Source organism: Dendroctonus ponderosae, unplaced genomic scaffold (assembly GCF_020466585.1).
Source record: "Dendroctonus ponderosae isolate FM_Combo_2020 unplaced genomic scaffold, Dpon_F_20191213v2 Dpon_F_20191213_1, whole genome shotgun sequence".
NCBI classification, from domain to species: Eukaryota; Metazoa; Arthropoda; class Insecta; order Coleoptera; family Curculionidae; genus Dendroctonus; species Dendroctonus ponderosae.
Genome location: NW_026017110.1, coordinates 59170895 through 59194747, shown reverse-complemented (window position 1 = coordinate 59194747; position 23853 = coordinate 59170895). Strand labels below are relative to the sequence as shown.

The following is a 23853-nucleotide window of genomic DNA, read 5'->3' as shown; positions in this document are numbered from 1 at the left end:
AGCCACGACCATCTATCCACAGATATGTGGCGAACTCTATCCGCCACTTCACAAGTAGCAGCTCCTGTACATAACCTGTTTACCCCCATTGTCTTTAGTGTTTACATTTTCAAAGTGAGGCCCCAAATGATATTCACTTTTAGCTTCGTGATTCTACACACACTTGTAGCAAAGGTTTTTGAGGCTTTAAGATCTAAATCTCAGGGTGAGTGCAGAATAATCTATTGCAGTGAAAATTACATTATCGTGGATAAAGAGCCTGATTTAAAAATCAATAGCAACAACAAAAATGAGGTAAAAATTAACAAAATCAAAAGGAATCAATCGTATTGGAATGGACTAACGGAAAAAGGCACTGTTCTGTGTACTTTTTAGGGCTTTCAACCATTTATACCCGTTTATTTTTCCATGTTTCAATCATTTCCAGAGAACACTGCAAACGTTTCTGAAAAGCAAATGTCCAGCTGTGGCAAAGAAAAAACTCTTCCACGAATATTACTTTCCACATCGTCTGGACTATCCCACCAGTGGCATTATATGCATACCTAAAAATGAAAAAGCATGTAGAGCAGTCGCTAAAGCATTCTCAGAGAGAGACACAAAGAAATATTATATTGCCATCGTTCGTGGTATATTTTCTGCGGACTTGGTGGATATTAATCTGCCGATTGGTGAGTACAAGAAACCATAAATTTCTAGCCCTAAAGTAGTTAAATGAGGAAATTTGTACTACATAGCCAAAAGACGTAAATATTTAAAATCTACTCGGATTTTAATACTTTCTGTCCAATGGCTCAAATGGATTATTTTCGCCCTTAGCATCTGTATCACGTTTATTGAGCTGTTGTGCGAAAATATCCTTCTGCAAATTCGAAATTTGATAACCAGAAGTTTTGCCAAATTAGTGATTCGAAGTGCATAAGCTTCGTTTTTACGATAATAATGCACCAATGATCACTGCTCTAAGTTTTGTGTTATTTTATTTTATAGGTGATGATGCACGTGAAGTTGCCATCCATAAAATGTGCACCGACAATGTTGTTTTCTGTCGGAATCCGAGAAATGCACAAACTGTAATAACCGTTCTAGATGAAGGAATTTTCGCAAATTATCCAGCAACAAAAATATTGTGTCGGATTATTACTGGCAGAAGACATCAAATACGAGTTCATTGCTCGCATTTAGGGCACACTATTGTCGGAGATTACACCTACAGCAATAGGAAGGATGTGCAACCACCTAGGATGTATTTGCATTGTATACGGTAAGTGGCTTATTTGAGTTCGTTAGACTTTATTATGCCTTATTTTCCAATACGTCAAGTTTTTTTACATTTCCCTATTTGTTTTTCCAGTTTCACTCGCATTGCTTCTTGATTATCATTAGTCTTAGCTAGGTGTTCGATTAAAAATAAATTAAACACTTCTTTTGGTGGTTGCAGACTGATTGTGCCCGTGACTATTGAAAAAATCGATGTTTCTACATCGGATGCTTTCACTCAGGTGAAATTCTGGACAAAGGAAAAAATGGTGCAGGATTTATCTTCCGCGTATAACACAATAGATCAGTACATTAACTCTCTTTAACAATCAAGTAAATGTATGTAAATCTATGTCAGTTTTAGTGGAACGGGAAGATTGATAAAAGTTAGGGTCGATTTTTTTCACTGGTGAATGCAAAAATGTCTTGTTTTATTTTTGGTGCGGATCGTTTCTTTTGACCTGATTTATATCAATAAAAGCTTAATAATTTTCACAGGAATTATGAGTTATAATTATTGATGTATTCCTTCTCCGAGATATTTCCCGAATTTCATATCCATCTACTATCTAAAAGTATTTTCTAATGTTAGTCAGAATAATCCCGTCGCCAACTGTCTGTTCATCAAGACCTGGCGAAAATAGCGTCGAAAAATAACTGTTCAACTCCACATCGAATTCAGTTTTTTCGAGTAAGTAACCGCGCATATAATATCCGAATTTCAAACAATTCCATGCACAAAAAACCCTTGATAATGTTAATTGTACGTAGCCGAAGAAATACAAAGTGTATTTAAATATTACTAGTTTCTACCAAGTAAAGTTGTGTAGAATGTATCTTCAGCATGGCAATTGGGTACATTGAATCTCAATTAATTTTACACGTCGTTTTACCACTAGGTAGTAAATTCTTTAGTGCGCGCTCTTAGTTCAGTTGCTCCAAAGTTTCTCCTTTAATTACCCCAAATATAAGCTGCAATGTCTTGTTTGGTTTATAAGCAAGCATTTTATGCTTAAATACAATCCCGCTTCACTATTAAAGAGTTTTAGACTGCAATGCAGTCAGGAGGAAAATAATTTTTTAAATAAGGTTTTTTTCAAATTATTCATTTGGGTGACTGAGTCGCTTGGGATAGAACACTTATTGATTGAGGCACAGTTTAGAGCAACCAAGTCGAGCTCCATCTACGCGAATTTTGGAGACTCTGCTCTCGTTCGTCGAAGAGCAACTTGCGATTATTAAGCGGTCTTTTTAACGGCAGTTTTTCTAATTATGGTAGGTACAGAGGGAACTAACATCCCGTAGTCATAATGTTCTGAAAGTTTTAACTTTGATAAAAATTGCCCGTGCTAGTAACATGTGCACGTTTATCTTGATTAACGAGTAGCTGAACTTTAAATGTTTTGAAATAGGGTTTATTTGTTAAGTAAAGAGTTTAAGTGTTGAAATTGTTTAGCGGTTATACGGTCCAGTGGGCGATTTGGTCTGTTAGATCAATTGCTACAAATGCGTTAAGTATAACCAATATTGGGTTTCCAGTAAAAGAGGTGAGGCAAGAAAAAACCGTTAATAGCAACACACTAGTTAATGCCCCAGCTATATTTCGCGGCATAAATACAGCCAATCTCAGAGTGTAATAGACTTGAAATAGCCATTTTCCCGAAAATTAACAATTACGCCATTCACGCTGATATTAGCAAACCACGAACCATAATAATGGGTGCTCCGTTAGTTTGGCGAAAATGCCAGGATTTGAAATTAATTCCGTTGCGTCACCTCACAAGAGACAAACACCCCGGCTCTCCTTCAGAATATATAGGCCCTTCGTCATTGTCTAGAGAGAAAACTCACTTCTCAACGCTCCGGTCTGTAATTGCTAGTGCGAACGTGTAAACCCTTGACGTTTCATGCCCTTCTGGCTTTTGCCTAATTAGAGAGAGTCCACTTGTCATTTTGTATGTGCTCAAAGGATTGTTCCATGAATATTTTCTCAACCAATTGTTTTTCAGTGCCATCAACATTCGGTAAAAGTGGATTCAAGTTCACTTAATAAACCCCGTAACTATTTGCTTGTTCTTGTATTATCTAGTATAATTTTGGCATTTCAAAGATCGATAAGCGATGAGTAGGTACAAGTCTTTTCTGGACGGAACAAATGGAACTAATCCATTATACAGCTTTAAGGAGGTTCAGATGCGGTAATCGCAAGAAACAGGATCTGGGCTAATGAATTTCAATGAGGGCCGTTTCCAGACGTAAAAAGTTCAATCAGAGCGCCTGAAGTGAATGTTTAGGCGAAAGCTTTCAAGTTCTTTGAGACCTCGTGGGATCTAAACCCCTGCGTGAATCACCCTAAATTAGAAAGGCGACCTTTTTTATGTTAAATTTATCAAGTCCGATGACACCTTCCTTAGTTGCGTTCATTTCCCTTTTTACTTTAATGGATATTCTATTCAAATACTTATCTACTAGTTTACTAACATACTTTATGATAAAATGCATTCAAATCAACCTCCGATTTATGTGTTGCTTAAACTATTTTTTGCAGTATTTACCAGTGGCCAACAATAATTCTAATGCTCAGAAATTATTTAAATATTAACAGTATAAATTCTATTAAGGCCATTAAGAGATGTGCTGTCTATTGCTAAAGTGGGACTGCTTAGAGTCCATCATTCGCTTGATTTATTGCTCGAAACTGAAAACAGGCGTTTGAGCTCGGCGTTAATGATACTACTTAAGGAAAAATAGATGGGAAGGGAAAATACGACTGAAATGATCAAGACGACGAGGTTTTTCCAGACGCTCAAAATTAATATATCACTCAGATTTTTTGCCTGATTGAGGCAACCTTGAGTGTTCGCCTTCACTGTGCAGGTTTTATGCTTGGCAATTATATTAAGCGAATGGTTCCGAAAGTTTAACTCATGGGATCATAGCTTTTCTTTAAATTCCGTCTTTTCGAACCCAAACTTAATAATCCTTTCGGTAAGTTTCCATTCCCGGGTTTATTGAAAATCTATAGCGTAGTAACGACGAGTTTCCAATTATAATCAATTTCTTTAAACGGTCCGGCGTTCAGGAGCTCTGATCTACTATGCAGCATCTTCTTGCTTTTGTAGAATCATTTGTCTTAATTCTCATGGCCCAAAAAGGGGTTGGAATAAAGCGCCTCGTCTTAGAGTATGCGGCGCACAGCTAAGCCACTGGCTTTGACAAGGATTTGCATCACTTACTATCACAGAGAGATAAATATCATACTTAAAAATAAAGCGTATGTTTGTTGGTTTCTAGAATTATGTGGATTCATCTTTTCAGAAAGGTGAGATAAATGATCATTCTTTATGCGAAGTTAGCTTAGCGAGAAATCTTGCATTGCTCACGTCTGGGTAAATGGTGATTGATTCAACCAGTCTTTTGAACCCTTTCAGTCTCAAGATTTTCACAGTCTTCTGTTTTAGTGTTTACCTCAGACACGTATCTCCAACCATTCGGGTCTTTAATTTGGACATTGTGTATCAGCAAAAATAATCGTTTTCTTTGCATCAACTCTATAAAAATTAATTGGATTCTTTGAAAGTATATTGATATTCATTAAGCAATATGAAAGTTTAAAGCATTTTTAGAAAGCTTTTGCAACTGGGAGTTTGAAAATTGAAAAAACAAATTTAATGTCATACCTACTTGGGTATAGTGCCTTTACTGAATCATATTTTCACTGTTCTGTAACAATCTTATTGAAAATAACAAGCGTGCATGCTGACGTAAAAAGCAAGTATCTAAGTTGTTTTGAGTTGATAGATTGGCCGTGAGAGGCTTTCAGACGTGGCTTTATGGAGGGTGCTCTATTACAAGATTTTCTTATCTATCAATATATTTGCAAGAATAAACCAGCGATGCATATAGATATAGCGACAGAGGAAAACCATGCCGTATTCCATTAGGCGATAGTTTCAATTAAATATTGCACGAAAACTTTTCCACTGTTAATTTTAGGAGTTTCTTTCGAAAACGTTCCGCATGACTGTAGAAATAAGTTGCAACCATCAGATGTTAAGTCTCTAAAAAATTTCAATTTGGCTTCTGAGCAAAGCTTTTTTGCTTCAGGGCAAATAAACAAATGTCTATTATTGAAATTAAGCTAAAAAATTAGAAATTTTTTGGAACCGACAAATGTAGAAATATTTTTTTTAATGCAAAAGCTGCTTTTCGGCGGTAGATCGATGTAATTGCACATTTCAATGTTTTTTTCAGTAGTCAGTAAAAAGCTGCCACTTTAATTGTGAGCCAACTGATTCATATTTTCAGAAAAACCTAATATGCGTCTGAAAAATGAGTACCAGAAGATTTTTTTCGATTTAGACTATGTAAAACTGTTTATCAAGAACCTTTTTCTTAGATTTAAAAAAATATTCTATATTTTCCAAAGTTTAGTAGCTGGAAAGAAGAACTCTAATATCCCAAAAAATCTTCTAAATTATATAACAATGCCTAAATAAAGGCAGCAAATTATTTATAAACTAATCAATGATCATTAATTAACAGCCACTCCAATATTTGACCAAGGTATTACGAAATTACCCGAACATCAAAGTTTAAGCTTATTATTTAAATTCACTCATTTCTTGGTAGCTCGGTTAAAAACAATTTATTTTTAATGAAGCATACAGCAGCGCTACAGAGTTTAAGTAAAAGACTTGCAGTTCCTTCTTCTCCCGGTTCTAAATTGTTTTGAAAGCTGAGACGTGGATAATTAACGCTACTTACTAATTCAGGGAAAAAGTCTTACATTTTTAATAGCCCAACTTACTTTTTACGCTTCGCTAATATAATTGATTCGGTAAAAATTTCAGTGTTTAAGGAAGCAAGCCGGAAATTATTTCAGAATAAATATTTTTGTTTAAAAGGGGAATGTCGATTAAATGTAAAAACTGAAGAAAAAAACTTTGTAAATGCACTCTTTTAAAGAGGTAGTTAAAGGGGAGTTCAGTTCATTATTAAATGGAACTCGACAAGTTTTAGTTTGCGATTTGGGTGTTGACCTATATAAATCAATAATTTTTCTGGAACAACGATTAGCACTTTAAAGAGATAAAGGCAGAGAAAATAGCTACTTTGCGACTTCGCTAAGTAGCATTAAGACCATTAAAGAATATTTCCTCTTGTGGAAACACTAAATGGCTTTTCAAGATAAAATTTTGAATTCGCCAGCTCATTTTTATGCATTGCAGGGCAGATAGATGTGTGTACATAGGAAAATTTTCTAGCATTCTTCAGACTGTTGAAATTGACTTAAAAATCGAAACGATCAAATTCTATAACAAATATTCTAATTAGCTCTCCACTACAGATTATTAAAAATTTATCGCCACCATATAACACTGTATTATCTACCATTTTCCATATGGCGTTGATGGTTAAAAATTTATCATATCCGACGAAAGGAGGTTTGGTGTTTACATGAAGTGCTGCAAGATATATGCTCCACTTTGAAGTCAATTTTTCTTCTGTGGAAACAGGGTCAATTTTCCGAAAAGCGGGACGCCTTAAATGGCAGTTTACTTAAGCGCGAGAAAATTTATATTCTGTTGAAAAGCATTATTCTAATGCCGCCGATATCGTTAAAGCGGTGTAAAACTGTTGGCGAGAGAATGATTCTACAGAAAACGATGTGGAGACTAAGGCGACCGGAAGCCCTATGGATGCAATTTAAACCACCAACTTTCCAGACATACTATTTATGTGCGCAAGAACTAGCTATGCCCGGAAGAACTAAGATAGAGGTGATCAATTCCAAGTAAGGGGAATAAAATTAATTGATTGAAATTTTTACGGGCTTTAGGCCATGGATGATCGGAATTGCTTCCTGACGTTTCGCTTACATCTGCGGTGAACATTATCGAAGTTGTCATTCGCGTCGCTCTCCGATGCAGGATTGCCAGGTCCGAAAATCGAGTTTCGGTAGATAATCGCGACACTTTTCGGTAGAAAATCGGTAGACTCATTTTTCTGTCATCATTAAAGGCTCCATAAAATTGCGCGTTTTTCAAAATTTTTTAAACTTTTTTTAAAACTTTTTTTAAAACTTTAAACTTTAGACTAAACAGGAATACTAAAATAAACATGAGTCAGCAAAGAAGTAAAGATGAAATTGTACTCGTTTTTAGCTTATTTCTCAACTTAGTTTTCATTAGATTAACCTGTGAAAATATCCGTTCAACTTGGCTGATGAGTGAGGTAGAATAAGCAGGTTACAAGTAAAATTGGTTAAAATTGGAAACATGAATGTATCACCTCCATATTTCAATATTTGTACTTGGCTCCAAAACTCAATATTTCCAGAATTTTTTTAAATTTCTTTAACATTTCGCAACAGACGTCATTCTGTGTCCAGACCTTGTAATTCACTATCATTTATTAAATTTGGGAATATCATTGTAACATCAGAAGTATCGGATTGTAGGGAACCTGATTTCACTATTGAAGGATCCATAAAACACAATTTTATCATATTTATGATCTATATGGCGGGCTTGATTGCATGAACATACTTTGATCATGAATGGAACTATGTTATATTATTTTAAGTAATCCACGGACATTTTTTCAATTTTTGTTACTTTTCGGTAGAAATCGGCATGGTACCGGTAGATCGGTAGATTTACCGATAAATCGGTAGACCTGGCATCTCTGCTCCGATGACTGATTTTTCAACGGGTTCTATTGCGGTATTTATACCGTCCCGTGCCTGTTGATTGAAGGTGGGGGTAGAGCGCTTAGGCGTTCCAGATGCGCAGCGCAATGCCCGTCTTCAGTTCAGATTCAACCCACTAACTTCTTTCTTTTTATGGAAGTTATCTGGTTGTTTAAAAAATTTGATCCAGCCGGAAAAACCAAGCCCAGCAAGTCAAGCCGTCAATAGCGACAAAACGTAGCAAAATAATCAAGTAAAAACCACTGATAGGTTTGGCAAATGCGCGATTTTTTCTCTTCGCCCAATAAATGTGGCGAATTTCAGTGGGTGAAAAACGGCATTTTATCAAAAGATCCACAGGAAAATTGTTTGTAATTTGATATTCTATGAGATGATCGGATTGCGGATCGCGAACGCGAGAACTTGCAAGCGCCGGATTTCCCAGGCAATTATCAAAAATTTCCCCGGCCAATTTTAAGCAACCGGAAGAATTTTGGAAAACCTCAAAATAAGGAATTAAAAAAAAAACGACGCCAAATTTTAAACAAAACCGTTTTAAAAATATCTAAATCAATTTTCTGATTTAGTTTGCGTGTCGCATAAAAGGCGAAAAATCCTTTTGCCCGCTGACTATAGTGAAATGGTATATAGCTAGTGAGATAGGTCAGCAACGCATTTCCGAGCTATACTATTGCTGAACGTAGATACACGAAGAAGGCTTCGGGTCGATATTTGACGAACGCACACAACCCAGACCCGAGAATGCAAAGCATTATTATTCGCATGTTTATCGTTATTATAGTGTAGTCATGCGCCCAGTGATTGACATTCGAAAGTTGCCTTAATTTACTGCATCAGGTAAGTGAAATGTTTGTTTATTTACCGAAAATTCGAGATTAAGGGTCGCAGTTAACTTCACAGTTGTCACTTGAGGGATTCCATTTGACTGGGGTCTGTACCTGTAAGTAACAATTGCCGGCTGCGCACGCAGGGTTGTTTTAAACTTTCTAAACCCGCGACGTTTAAATTTCGATTTAGTGAAAAAGTCGAATTAGTTTTTTTTTCGAGTACGTGTGAACTGGATTTACCCAACTAGAATAAGGTAGATACTAATTAAAATATTCGCAGGGTGCCATATGAAGCAGAAGGGTTGTTTCCTTCTAAATCCAGCCAATTATCATTTCAGCGATAATGATTGGATTGTTAAAAGTTGAGAATCACTACGGATTTTGTCCTTTTTTTTGCATCCAATTAGGAAAACTTTGCTGTTTCCAACTTGAGATTGCTCTTGGGGGAATTCAGCTTAGAATTTATCATTGTTAGCTCTCATTTGCATTTGGAAACACCTTATTTTCGTTCCAAACAAACCCGCACATGAAGATTGGCGTTGTCGCCAGACATAGTACAGGAAAATATTTTACTTCCCACAAGAATTCTGAAGAAGCTCCAACTTATATTTTCGGAAATTTAATTTTCAATCAGATTAGATCAGCTGTTTCTTCGTGTTCGAGCCTTGCAAATTTTACAAAAACTTAAGAAAGTAGGTCCCTTTCTCATAGCCATTGGCCAATTCCTGTGAAAGTTCTGTTTTTGTTTATCATTGTAACTAGCAACGATGTAATATGAAGGCGTATGTAATATCAACATGTAGTTTTTGCCAAACTAAGCAATAGGTTAATAAATGGTTGCAAATATTTAGTTGCCGTCGTAAAATCAGCTATCGAGCACCAAGACAAACAAGTTGCTCATAAAAAATATTAGTGAAAAACCGAAGACTATGGAAGTGATACATAAAAGAAATGAGTAATAGGAAATGTACGGGCACATGACTCCGACTATGTCAGGCGTTATGGTTTCTTTTCTTCCAAGGCTACAATTTAGTTATTAGTGTTAACTAGTGATAATCATGTCAACAGTGTTGCTGAACTGAAATAAACCTATTTGCTGCTCTTCCTTATGGCAGTTGCATAATGTGCGACGCTTCTTAACATCGCAAATTGAAGATCATTTTCATCAATTGAAGATCATTCGCTTCTCAGACACGGGTTTGAAGGTATTTTCCTCAAAACTATTCTTTTATGCTGGCATGTAAATGTCTTTCGTGATCAAATATTAATGAGTCTGTCCTTGATGGACTGTATTGTTTAGCTTCTGGTTTTTGAATAGCATTGCCTTCCGGCCATCCATGTCCATTATTTAAAGCTGGGCAAATTATCTTATGTAATTGTTAATTTCCTTTGTTTTGGGTCATGGCATTGCACACAGGGGTTTTTCGACTAATTTGGTTTTTTCACTTTTATTAACGATTTGCTCCCAATGGCACTACAATCACTTCCAAAAGGGAATGTGAAATAACATTAGTAAATAATTTCGCACTGATGTTAATTACGTGACTCCTATCATGTCTCTATTGCTACTTAGATCCGTGATTGTTACTGTAAGCATCAACCTGAAATGTAATATTTTGCATAATAATTAATAAGCTAATTACTAGCCGAAGTTAGGTATGTGTTTACCTTCACCGACATAGGTTTATGTTGGCATTGCAGAATTACTGTTATGGCAAATACGATTTAATTCACACAATAATGTTATACTACTGTTCTTGGGGAAACTGCTTCTGGACCTGGCCTTATTATTTAGATTCAATTAGCATCTAAGGCCATTCCGTTTCATTGGATTATTAATCTGCTATACTGGCGATCTGATGTGAAATGTACACATCGTTCACATACATTTCTCCCATAAGTGGGCGAAGACCATGATGTTTCTGTGTTAAATAATGTCTCGAGGGCGTTCTTTGTTCTTGTAAAAATACAGGTGAATTCACATATTTTGGCAAACAGTGGCTAAAATATTCAACAAAACAGCGCTGGGAACCATCTGCAGGGAAAGCTATTGTTTTATGCTTTTTCATAACAATTAACTGACCAATTCTTCCCTGGCGTATTTGGATTGAATTTCGCTCAAGAATGCTGCTGAATTTTCTATGTTTTACCTTCATGTTGCTCATTTCTTCGTAAAAGTGTGCGTTTTTGATATCGCATTCAACATCATCAAAAACAAAACATTTTAGAGGGAAAACAGTGGAAAATCTGCCTTTTCCCGACTTTGATGAATTACGCTAGTCAAAGCATTACATTATTTATCGACCACGAATATTTTAGCACTGCGACAGAAAGTCAACGACTGCTGTTAAATAATACAGCTTTAAAAAATGCTTTGTAAAGTCGCGTGCAAAGTTAACGCCATTTAGGGTTGGTTTAGTGGAAAAATGAGTGCTAAGTAATGAAAAATATGCTAGAGTGATTAAGAGTAGCATATTATGTAACTGGTAGAATAACTAATAAGGCTAAACAAAGCAAGAAAGCACAAATGGCAATCGGAGTAAAGAATGTTAACATGCAAGTTGTCAGAAGACGATCAAATCTTAACAAATGTTTATGGTTAGTACAGTATAAATGCTTGCTGAGAAGTAAAATTTAAATTTTCTGATTATTCAACCCATTATTTCTTCAACTTAAGGGCGTTGAAAATAAACTATTGCTAATTATTCAGGTAATTTCCATTAAGCTTAATTTTAAACATGTTTTACTATTCCAACCTGAATTTAATTGCTTTTAAGAGCCTTGGTATAGTTTATTTTATTCAGACCAAACAACTAATTATAGCAACTCAATTATATTAATAATAATTCGGTAATTTTCGCTATATTCCGAATCTATTCAGCTGATTCATCTCATTAGAAAGTAACTTACTCAAAATTCAAAATCAATTCGAATTCCTTTGAAAAGTCGTACTAAATTTAAACCAAATTCCCACAATGTTAATAATAAACAGGAGGTCCTAACCAGACTTTCGTTTTGTTCATTAAAATTTTAATTTGGCTTTCTACTGATTAAAAGCTCGGGAGTTTGAATTAGCTCTGGCTTTTGATTGATGATTAAGAACTACGGTTTTAAATTAAAAGTCGTTGCTTAATGGTTTGCGACCTTTCGCATTCCTTTCCCATTTTGATTTCATACATTTTTGATTGGGCATAACCATGTTTATGTTTCCGATTGAATTTGGATTTCATTTTCTTCGGCAAAGTTAATTTCTATTCAGTTGGAAATTGGGGGTCGTAACCAACTTTGTTTTCCAGGACTGGACTCATTGGTGGACAGTTTTTGAACTCGTTCGTTATTTAACAACTTCAAATTCCTTTGCATTTTAAGCTCTCGGTTGCACTTAGTGTTATTAACTTTATTCGTCTGAATTCAGATTCCTCTAATTGGGCAATTTCAAAAATGTCATTCTATTATCTGGTTTGAAACGCTTATAGCAGTACTTTTTTGTGTGCAGCCTTGGCATGATTTGCTGCCCATTCAACCCACCTTATTGTGCATCAATTTTATAAAGTAACTGTGTTTATGAAATTATGTACATGTGCAACTGACGCTGTAGTTTGGAATCAATTATTCGGAATGACGGAATATTTTTAGCATTATTTTCATTGGTGCGGAATTCTTGCAATCAAAATTTTCTTTAAATTTACTCAAGATTACATCGCAGCCAAAGTAATCTCAAAATCCATTATCAGAATTGTAAGTTCCATGGATGGAAACTAATTTCCAAGAAGTTAAATACAGGCCTATTTCATCTTGAGACTTTAGCACAATTTAGTTCTCAACTACAAGACGTAATCTACTCAAAAAACCTCCCCTAATATTAATTTCCGCCCTTAAATCAGAACATTAAGCAAAAGTTTTCATACTTCTGGCATAGTTCAGTTAGTTTAAAGCATTAAATGATTCTCACTTTTAATTAATTTTAGAACTAAAAATAAGGAGTCGACCGCAAATTTCAAGCCCTCTGCTTTAGTTGTAAGCATATAAGCGGTTTGAAAACGAAAATTTGGCTTAATTGTTTGTGGCCCGATTGCAAGGCCAAAGTTTTGTAATTACCATCAAATATCGGCAATCAGAATGAGCGAAAACCAATTAAAAAGTTCAACTAGAATTTTATTTTAAAAATCTGCCTCCATTGAGGTGCTTGATGCGAACCTTTGGACATGACAAGAATTTAATCAGTTTATCTGCTAGCTCTTTAAATATATATTATTTTCATATAATCGTAGCCGATACTTCAACTGAAAGCTAAAACATTGATTGGTTCGTTTTTGCGATCTAGTCCTAGCATTTAGTTAAAGATTGTAAAATTTCCACATCGAGAGACTAATGACTAATTTGGAAGAATTTTGCAGACGATCGTTAACGGTATTGCGCTTTATTATGACCAAAATTGTAAAATCGATCTTATAATTGGCAATTTAAGTTAAACGCCTCGAGACCATCATGTTTGGGCCTGATTACGGCCAAAATAAATGGAGCTCCAGCCACAATCTGTGCCAGATCTTTTGGGTTATTTTGCGATTTTGCAGCTTATTGCCACAAAATCCAGTTACTCGACAGTATTACTGCGGTCTTAAGCTGAGGCTACGTAGAAACTTGTTTTATTTGCAGCTAAACGTTTCTCGATATTTCAGTTAAATAGTTTTTGCAGCGGGCTATGCGGAAAACTTAGAAATTATTATTCGACATGTTGATTGACTTGATCAGAAATCGCCCCATGATTAACCCAAACTAACTCTTTGCGTTTATACCAGTTCGGCCCTTGCTGTTGTTTGCACGTTACTATAACAGAAGCAAGGAAACATGACAGATTATGCTTTGCAAGTGCTTAACTTTGTTTCGTTTGATTGTGCAGCCCCGTGGCAGGAGAAAACCGAATGGGAATTTTAAATCCTGCAAAGTAAACGCAGAGAAACAAAATAATTGCGTGTTGGTTGAAAACTGACTTCAAAACATTGCGAACTTTTATTAAAATTATTGAATTAAGAGATTTCAGGGCCTACGTAGTTTGTTATCTAATTCAATTAGAGCGCTAGTTGCGTAAACTGCTTTAGAGCTGGTTAGTATTTTTCATGTATCCTTCGGATAATTCAATCAATTTTGTACGTACGTAAGTAAATCTAATTTAATTTTGCAATGTTAGTTGCATTTTGAGCTGCGCTGCGAGCCATCAACGTTCCCTTTTGCAGGTACTTAATTTTAACTAAAACAAGAAAGTTACATAGAGCTTTTATTTTATAGTTCCGGAACTAATTAAAAGTGAGATACCAAGAATTCCATAAACTATGTCAAAAGTATAAAACTTTCTGTAATCTGTTGATTTAAGTGAGAGAACTAATTTCCTACAGGGGTCTTTAAAGCCCATGGCCTAGTGCAATCTAAAGTGCATTAATTCTTCTACAAGTTAAGTTTTGTCCATTATCCGCAGAACTGTCTGTCCGGCAGAACACGAAGCAGATTGGAACGAAAAATTACCCGAAAATTAGAAACCCGCCGAGTTTTATTAAAAAAACAAAAAGAAAAGAAACTCTAAACGTATCGAATTAAATCCAGGTTTTTGTGCCTCTGTACGTTTGCTATATTTACTCGATTAATTTGCGAATTTATTTACTTGCAAAATGCATTTTTCGTTTCCAAATTCTCGGGCTTTAGTTTGAAATGCATGATAATGATTGCCTTAAGTGTTGGTTGCTAAATACATTCTATAAGGTTCAGGAGGATACATACTTCGAACATTTTTAGTTTGCGTGGAAATTTAGGGTTTTTGGAAACACAGATTCAACTAAGAGCTTTTATAAGAAAGAGAACAATTTTCCTAAATTTTGAAGCAAAATTCTCAAATTTTTACATCCTTTTGTTGTGGTCATCGGTTGCTAATTCCACAGCTATGCCAAACCACATATTTTAGCAACATTATGCAAATTAGAAAAAATCGGTTATTATTTTTAGCGAACTAATTAACTAATTAGAGAGAGTCTGACAAATTTCGTACTCTGCTAATACAATATCAGCAAAATCGCCGTCATTGTTTATTTATTTCATATTTTTTGAAGCGCATTTGCTATAAATAGCTAATTTCCTCGTACCTGGTTCTTTGACTTGGTAATTTCTTGTCGACGAATGTCGAAGGTAAACTGTGAAAATTTCAAACGATTTTTTCCTATCCATTCAGAAGCACTTGCCTTCTTATCCAAGATCTTTAGGAACCTGCTGTAGCCTAATTCTCCATCAAATTACGTTTAGCGAAGACTGAAGGCAGGTAAATAAAATATTAAATCCGCAGGACTATTTGTTTAATTTTGTTTCAACGGGAGCTAAAGCGCACCAAATCCCTGCAGCTTCTGTAGTATATGGCGCTTTTTGTTTATTTCACTTAGCGCTTTTCAGATGAGCTTTCAATGCCAAATCGTATTTTTCGTGCCCAAGAGAGATGATCTGGTAATTGATAATGCCTAGCAAAATAATCATTAAAAGGTGGGTTTCAATTGCCGGTGGCACCCGAGGTTGACTCCACTAACAATAGTTTGTAATCTGCTATATACACGAATAAACCGAGCCATGCAAGATATTTCTGGTAAATAACTTTTGATTCGAGCATAAACAAATTAGAACTGATTTTGCCTCCTATACGCTTTTTTTAATTGCAACTGATCTGATTATTCGCCAGGATTCGAAAGATCACTTACCGCAGTGTCTGAATATAATCCAATGTGTTGAAAGTTACTTGTGTAATACAAATATAATGAACGATTCAAATTTGCCAGAATTAAAGCATCCGTCACCCATGTGGAAAATTGTCACCATGCAACCTTGATTACTTTATTGGATAATTAGAAGGTTTAATCGAGACCGGCCCTTAAAATCACACTAATTCTACCAGCAGGGGGAAGAGTTCGGTATTCATAAGCTGAATACAGTTTGCGTAAATTAACTCGGATTTTTTTCTCAACATCTGCAAAATGTAGGAAAATTTTGAAAAGGGGAAGATCAGGGACGGGTCGGTTGTGGCTTCAGGAAAAACTCCTCTGAGACAGTCATCAACCTTTCGGAAAATGTGCCCCGAAGAAGCAAATACACAATTCCGAGTGAGTTATAATTAAAAGAAGCAAGTGCGAATTTGCCCCTCAGATATAAAAACACTGATTGGGCCACCTTTTATTTATTCCAATTGATTTTCTGCTGAAATGAATTGAAGGCTTAGCCATAGGCCCAACTAATTCCCCAGAGAGTTCAGAGTCTACATCAAGCGGGAAAGTATATTTTAACAAAGAACGTTGATATTTTCGAGGTGGAAAATTGGTAGCCTGAATTATGGGCGCGCTTAAACAACTTCGGCTGTCATATGCCCTAAACTTTAAAAGTATCGACCAATATTCCTAACCCTGAGGCTTGGGGCCTTCAGTTTTTGCAAGTCATAAAGCAGGGAAAATGACCCTAACCATAGCAATTTCAAATCAATATAAAGTACCGGTGCCATTTGTCTTTGTTTAAGAGGCCAACACTTCTGACAGTCTGGTTTTTTGCCGTCTCTCTTTTATTACGGAATGGGGAAAATATGAGTTGGGATCCTGTCACCCAGTTTATTACATTTGTTAGATCACATGGTCTAGTTTTTTGCTGTTTGGGTTCTAAAGCAATGTCGGAACTTTTACCTATGCAATATTCTCATCTTGCCCACATGCTCTATCCTAAAAACTCCCCCAGACTGTATTTTGTTGTGGACTTTTTTGGTTGGCCAAGTATTGAAGAGAGGAAAATAAAGAACGAACTGAACTAAAATTTAGTTTCTCTTTGACCCGTTTGGAATTGTGATGAGGAATTCCTGCTCTTTAACTCTTTCAGCCACCGGCATTCAAAATCATCAATGATCTGGTTTACTCTAACCCGAAAATTAATAAAGTGCAATTTTGGAAATGTCCTAATTAATGTTGCATATGTGGGTTTGTCAATCAATTTGTAAATAAATTGTTTAATTGTTTGAATATGAATGTTTGACGAATTATTGGAACCAGAGATATTTAATAGTAGCAGTCAGAGCAAATTGTTCCCGTTCACTTCGAATTGGCTGCTCATTTAAAGCGAGTCTAATTACACTGTCAATAATACTTAGAACGTTCAAACAAGCACATTTGAACGATGTTAACGGGCTAATCAATGTGAGGCTCTAAATAATGAATGCTTGTTTTTCAACCTCTTGTTGTCTACCATTGCGGCACATGTCTTTCAATTAAAAATTTCACAAGCTTTCGCTCTAAAAACACGTCATCTTATTTGAATAAAACAGCAAAGTTGTATAACTCTGTAGTTCTTAAGTTATGCCAGTCTGTAATTTCAAAGGCCCATCATCAAGATTCCAGCACGCAAATTCCTATATAATTTAGTGAACTTTACAGTCAGGTTATTTCCATTGAAGTTGCAATGTGTCAGGGCCAGAATTATTTTTTATGGTTGGATCGTAGTAAACAAGATCACAGAGCGGGAGACTGGCTTAATTGACACGCAAATGGAAGTTAATTTGTGAGATAAAAAGAGTCCAAACAAAATAAGCCACGGGACAGGGACAAAAACAATTAAACAAAGGTCTAACGGTTATATCCACGTAGAAGCAACCCAAATGGACACTTAAGTTCCCTTAAAAGACATCATTTTCCAAAGAGAAAGCTATTGTATTTTATATTTTGCAACCATTTCGGGGAGCAATGCCCAAACTTAGGACTAATGGCTACAAGAGAAACCCTTATAATGAAACTCATTTGCTGGCCCTTATACATGTGTCAGAGCCCGCAGCAAAATTATATATTATTTCTGGATAATGCGATTATCCAAATGGGTTATCTCCATTTCAACTTTGGCATTTGAGAGGGATCATTTCAGTCCCGCAGGACTTTTTGCTGTATTTGTCAGGTGTTAGCCGAACTGCTGATATTTCCTCTAACAACGATTATTTTTGCCTTACATAAGATTCGATTAGTTTGGCTTCACATAAGACAACTAGACCAAAACTTGTCTTATGTGAACTTTCTCTTTCCGTTGGAAATTATACAGAGAATAAGACCATAAAATTAAAGCGTTAGCTGTTGGTGCTAGAGAATACGTTTCCCCTGTAATCTTTGATGGTAAAGCAAATGGATTTCTCATTAATGCGTTCCAGAATAATTCGGAATTTATCATCAGTCCCCCTGTTTGTAGACTCATACCTACACAGCCTGCGGTTTAGGCAATTTCACTCCGCGGGAACAATTCCAACAGTGCAAATATTGAAGTTTAAATAATTGGTTTGTGGAATTTTTTAATTGTTCTTATCCTTTCTTCCAATTGACTAGTTTGCTAAATTTTATGTTATCATTATTAAAGATATTTTTTAAACACCCTGATGTCTGGTATTCAAATGAAACTACTGGTTTCAACTTTAAAAGTTCTAATTTATCGCAAATTTTTCAAGTGGTCTCATTTTACACGTTTTTCATTTATAAAAGTTGGGTAATTTGTTTCGAAACTAATATTAAAAGGGTCACATAAATTCAAACGGCTTGATAATCTACCTTGTTGAATCTAGCTGGGCAAAATTTGCTGCCATAGCAGTGAACGATCACAATCGTAACGAAGTGAAGTTGGAAATATAATTTTACAACAGTCGTAAATACTCCTTATATATTTTTTAATGAAAAATTCCTTACTGCAATTTCGATCCGTCTGTGAACTTTAAATATTACGTTTATTTTATTGGCCTCTGACTTAGTAGTATATATAAATGAATTGCTAATTCGACTGTCTGAAAATTAATTTGTAAATTCCATAGCGCCCTTAATCTCATATTTTCGAAAGTGATATGGCTGGTTATTGACTGTTTAAACCACACCAGCATCAATACTTCACTGATTTTAATGTCTGGCAATTAATCATAAAATGATTTTCGTTTATTCCAGAATAAAAAGATGGGGCCGTATAGTCATATACTATTGATATTTTTGGTCAGTATTTTTTCGACTGGGCTTTCCTTCAACGGAGAACTAGCTGAGCAAGAATGTCCAGACGAGTGTGATTGTCATTATTTTCGAGTCAACTGGGTTACAGACTGTTCAAATAGTAACTTGACACAAATTCCTTATGACGAACTTAGCTTGAACGTATACGTTTTGGACTTGAACGACAATTTGATATCTGAAATTCAGCCGTTTCCTCCAGACTTCAAAATGAGACGGTTACAGATGGCAGACAATCTTATGGTGGAATTGAGGAAGGATTCCTTTAAAGGTATGTGCTGATATTTGTTTTTTTTTGGAGTGGCGTTTTATAAGAGAGGTTTTCGTATTTAAATGCAAAGTGTGGAACTTCACCAAGCAATATACTGAACATCTGTCGAGGAATTAAATTTAATTATCTTTTATTCAAAGTTGGTCCTCTTTGAAATGTTTCCTTGTTCTAGATTTGCACTACTTAATCGATGCTGATTTTTCTGGAAATCGCATTAAGAAGATCGAACCTGATCTGTTTTTGTAAGTATCCATTTACAATAGCAATGTCTCGCAATAATATTTTGTGTTTAGGGGCTCGATGATAATCATACCTTACGAGTATATTCTATCAAGGGAGTCGTGTTTAAAATTTTGAGGGATTCCGAATAATTCAAGTCTGCACCTTGCACGAAATTAATCGTGATTTTAACATAACTGAGTAATCTAGTTTTAAAATGCTTCCAAAGCTAGTGTCTTTACTAAGTTCATTTTTCAAATGAAGCGCTTTAATATTTCAGCGTAATAGCTGCAATATTTTAACTGGCTGTCGTTCTATGTTTCGTGTTATACTTTTTTTTTTTAATTAGAAAAAGGAAAGGGCTTCCGATTCCAATTTAGATTACAACTGACTAAGAATATAAATATGTGAACATCGTGATCCATTGGATAGTAAGCTGCTGCATTTCCATACAATTATCGCCTGAAAATGGTTCAGTATTTTAAGCAATTCAGTCGAATGTGCATTTTTTTATCGGTTCACATTAATCCAGCTCAACATGAAATGTCTGGAAGTTTTTGGGTTGCATCGGTAACATACCAATTGCCCAAGCACATATTACGTGAGCGTGAGGTTTCTTCAAAGACATTAATAAATTCTGATTGGTTTGGGAGCAATTGATTGATGATTTGTATTGATCATGCGATTCATGAATGAAAAAATATGTGAGAGATAAAAGTACTAATACTTACAATTTACAAAGTTGTCGGTCCAAATGCATCGTTATCTGATGGTTTATTTATTTGGAAGTATAGAATTGGAGTAAAAAGTTCAGGCGACTGACTTTGTTAAATGTATGTACTATTTATAAATCGGGCTTGGGAATACGGTGCCCGAAGGAAATAGGCCTGGGTAACACTGTGTTGAGTTGTTGCCGCTCTCTGTGTTGATGAGTTACAACTTGTTTATTAAAGTGGTTTAAAACTGAACGAGGCCCGAGACTGGAATTGTAACATCTAAAAAAAGGCCACCAACATTTTTTTATGTATAGTGTTTTATCACTTGGTCCAAACAACTAAAAAAAAATGTCAGCTCATTTTTTAACTCATCGTTTAAGCCACGTTTTTTCAACAACGAGTCACTGCGCCGCTGCGTTGAGTTGGCGCACCAAGCCATTTGCGCAGCACTCCGCTGGCGCCTAAAAATTCAGTGAGGTACCCAGGCCTAATTGGAAATGGATCATTTCCAATTTCAAATGGTATATGGGTTATTACAGAAGAGCGTATGGTGCGTAATTGTATGTAGTTGGTAATAAGGTAATGTGTTGGATGTCATCGAGTCCCTTGACCAAATCAACGCCCAATGAGATTGTGTGAAAAATGTTACGATAAAATATTGTTTGCAGTGACTCTGCGGGTTTTATAACACTTGAGCTGCAGAACAATCCGCTGGATCAAGTTGAGGGACCCTTCTTAGCGATAAGCACTCTATTATACTTGGATATAAGTAATTGTACCCTGGAATTGCTGAATGACCACTTCTTTGAAAATATATCAGCCTTAACCACGTTGGATTTATCTGAAAATCCACTAAATATTCTGGACAGCCGAGCCTTTGAAAAGTTAACAAGCCTGGAAACGTTGAAAATGAATCATTGCAATTTAACCGCTATAGCGGAGGATACATTTATTTCGCAACTTAATTTGAAAACTCTCGAACTCAGCGGGAATAATTTCTTGAGGGAGATGAATTGGGAAAGTGTACTTTCAAGACTACCTTTGTTGGAAAACTTGGATTTACGAAACGCGCACGTGAATCAATTAACGGAAACTATGTTCTCTAATAATCACTATTTGAGAGTGTTGGTGCTGGCAGAAAATAATTTGTCAGATGTGGACGTGGGACTGAGCATTAAGAGCCTGTCTAATTTGGAAACCCTTGATTTGTCGTATTGCAATTTGACTGTGCCACTATCTGAAGACACTTTCGCAAACGTGACCAAAATTCGAAGCCTTTATCTATCCGGGAACACGTTGTTTGCCTCTGATTTACTAGTTGCCTTATCGCCTTTAACAAACTTGCAAAAACTGTCTTTAAGCAATTGCGATTTACGGCGATTGCCTGATACGTTCCATAAATTTAAGAGTTTGCAAGAGTTGGACATATCTCACAACCCGTTGAACGACGCGTTCGTTAAATTATTAGCGCCTCTGGAAACTTTGGAATATCTTAACATGGGATACAGCAACTTATCGTACATCGCTCCTACTACGTTTTCGAAAATGACGTCGATGCGGCGCCTGATTTTGTCGGGTAACGATCTTAACAACTTGGAAGCCGGCCTGTTTGGCAATTTGACCAGTTTGGAAAGTTTAGAACTCAACTTCTGCGGTTTGCGCCGTCCTCTCAATGCCACATTGTTTTTCAACAATTTCACCTATACCGACTTGACAGAACTTCAACTGGCCGGAAACCCGCTTCGTGTGTCAAAAACAGGCCCACTCTTCCCCAAACAACTTTCTCGGTTGCAAACTTTGGACCTTAGTAATTGTAATTTGACTTTCCTGCCACCCGATGCCTTCTTCTGGACCAGGAATATAACAACTTTAATTCTATCAGGGAATCATTTCAGTTCCCCGAACGATTTCCACTTTTTGGAACTTTTACCGAAACTCGAAGTCCTCGACTTAACCTACAATAAGTTATCGACCTTTTCGCCTAGAGAAATCGAGTTTAACACACAAGTTTCCAGATTAAAATTAATTGGAAATCCATGGAAATGCGACTGTTCGGTCGCAAATCTATGGGATTGGGCTCACATGGAAAAAGGCGATTTGAGCATTTTAGTAGGATCCACAATTGGAGCTGCTGATGTTACTGTTGGAAAGCACAAGCGCAAACGCTTGCTGGTATGCAGCTACGATGACAAAGTCGGCTTGCCTTTGATTATGAACAAAACTGTTGCTGGTCGAAAACCGTTCAAACAACAAAGAACAATTTCAGCTTCTAACAGAACTTGGGCCAAATTCGTTAGAGAATCTGGCTGCGAACCATCTCCTACTTTCCTTCTTACAAGATCAGCGAGATCTGTGGAATCAGCTGGTTACGTAAATTCGGAAGGAGTTAACATGCGTCTAGCTGAACATGGTGCAAATTCTTGGGCAGCTGCAGCCATTAACGCTTGTGCTCTCTACGCCACCATCATGGCTGCAATTGGAGTTATATTCCTCGTTTCCAAAAGGAAATTGGCTATTCAAAACGTAGACAAAACCAACTAAGCGGTTGCATTAAGCATTCAAGTATTAAAAAGACATGCCCCTACTTCCTATATATTTAATTCCTTCTCTTTTATACCATGCTGTATTATTCTGTATGTACGATTTATTATTTCTGAGGCTTACTCAATGTTTGCATAATCTATAATGTTGCCTTCACAGGTTTAGGAATGAAAGACGCCGTGAATGAGTATTTATTTTACCTACCTAGTAAATACGAGGGTCAATCTCGCTGACAAAACGTCTGACGATGTCTAATAATATGAGCAGCAAATATTCTGAAATATATTTTTTTGTTATGTAGGTATATGTTTATATTTTCTTAAATAATCAGTTGAAGACTGTCTAATGTTGGTGTTACTTTTATATATAAATAAATAATCAAGGCTGTAATTCGAACATTTGTACTAGTAGATAAAATAAAACTGGTCGATTTTAATTGCTGTTATTTATTGTACCTTTGTAGAGTGTTTTCTATGCCTTTATTAAATCCAGGTCTGTGTCAAACGTGTTTAATGGCATAAATTTATCGAAAAATCTTCACTTGGGTGATTTGCAATAATTTAAACGGAAGCTCATTTTGTTTAATTCACCAATTGAAAGTATTTTGGGTATGTATTAACCAAAAGAATCCTATATAAATTCCTTATATTGAACCAGAATTCATTGTTAACTCCGAAATCCTGTTAGCAATCCCGTTTGTGTACAATGCGTATGGATTTACCCCAAAGTTGAACCGCTGGTCTGATAAACCCTTGGATTAATTCGTGTTATATACACCTCGCCCCGGGGGTTCTGATAATATGTCAAATCGCGGCTTTCTTTAAAGAAAATATATTAATCGGGACTTATCTTCTTCATCCATTCGTCAATTTTCATTCAGCTACTCGGCAGATAAACTAGCACTCCTTCCAAAAGATATGAGTTATGATTTCCACTCGTACACGTACTTTATTTCCACCGATGAAAAATCGACACGATTTTTCATTTCTAACCATTTATACGTTCCTTTGGTATTCATTTCATTCTTAACATCTTTCATTGGGTTTCTAAGCGTTCCTATATCCGAAAATAATTTATTTTGTACGGCTGCCTCGCAGATAAATATGTTTCGCCATCTGGAATCTTCTATATTCCTATTTGGATGCTAAATTTGGAATAGGGCGCACATTAATATTTTTTATGTTCAACAAATCAGAATTCAATACTTATATGTATCCATATAGAGTAGTAGAATAAATTAACAACTGAATGATTCCAAAAATATATAAAATGAATA

At 35.8% G+C, this 23853-nt stretch overlaps 2 protein-coding genes across 3 annotated transcripts; both read left to right on the top strand.

Moving 5' to 3' along the window:
- The first annotated feature begins 9 nt into the window (after nt 1-9).
- On the top strand, nt 10-1761 carry LOC109532946 (RNA pseudouridylate synthase domain-containing protein 1). Its single transcript, XM_019898096.1, has 4 exons — nt 10-294; nt 428-671; nt 991-1264; nt 1442-1761. Exons 1-4 carry the CDS (start codon nt 25-27, stop codon nt 1584-1586), a joined length of 933 nt encoding a protein of 310 aa, XP_019753655.1. The 5' UTR covers nt 10-24; the 3' UTR covers nt 1587-1761.
- Nucleotides 1762-8627: 6866 nt separating this feature from the next.
- LOC109532919 (platelet glycoprotein V) lies at nt 8628-23013 on the top strand. Of its 2 annotated transcripts, none has more exons than XM_019898060.2 (4): nt 8628-8812; nt 18774-19101; nt 19274-19343; nt 20705-23013. In XM_019898060.2, the coding sequence occupies exons 2-4, from the start codon at nt 18783-18785 to the stop codon at nt 22575-22577; spliced, it is 2262 nt and encodes a 753-aa protein (XP_019753619.1). In that variant the 5' UTR covers nt 8628-8812; nt 18774-18782; the 3' UTR covers nt 22578-23013. The 2 variants fall into 2 exon arrangements, with proteins under 2 accessions (XP_019753619.1, XP_019753621.1); XM_019898062.2 differs by lacking the exon at nt 8628-8812 and adding an exon at nt 9035-9056.
- The last annotated feature ends 840 nt before the right edge of the window (nt 23014-23853 follow it).

What these genes read in the sequence shown, in the direction of transcription:
- LOC109532919 (XM_019898060.2), top strand. Translation starts at nt 18,783, where the DNA reads ATGGGGCCGTATAGTCATATACTATTGATATTTTTGGTCAGTATTTTT. An exon ending in GAGGAAGGATTCCTTTAAAG is followed by an intron (nt 19,102 to 19,273) that starts GTATGTGCTGAT and finishes TCCTTGTTCTAG; the next exon opens with ATTTGCACTACTTAATCGAT. An exon ending in ATCGAACCTGATCTGTTTTT is followed by an intron (nt 19,344 to 20,704) that starts GTAAGTATCCAT and finishes TATTGTTTGCAG; the next exon opens with TGACTCTGCGGGTTTTATAA.
- LOC109532946 (XM_019898096.1), top strand. Translation starts at nt 25, where the DNA reads ATGTGGCGAACTCTATCCGCCACTTCACAAGTAGCAGCTCCTGTACAT. An exon ending in ATAGCAACAACAAAAATGAG is followed by an intron (nt 295 to 427) that starts GTAAAAATTAAC and finishes AATCATTTCCAG; the next exon opens with AGAACACTGCAAACGTTTCT. An exon ending in ATGTATTTGCATTGTATACG is followed by an intron (nt 1,265 to 1,441) that starts GTAAGTGGCTTA and finishes TGGTGGTTGCAG; the next exon opens with ACTGATTGTGCCCGTGACTA.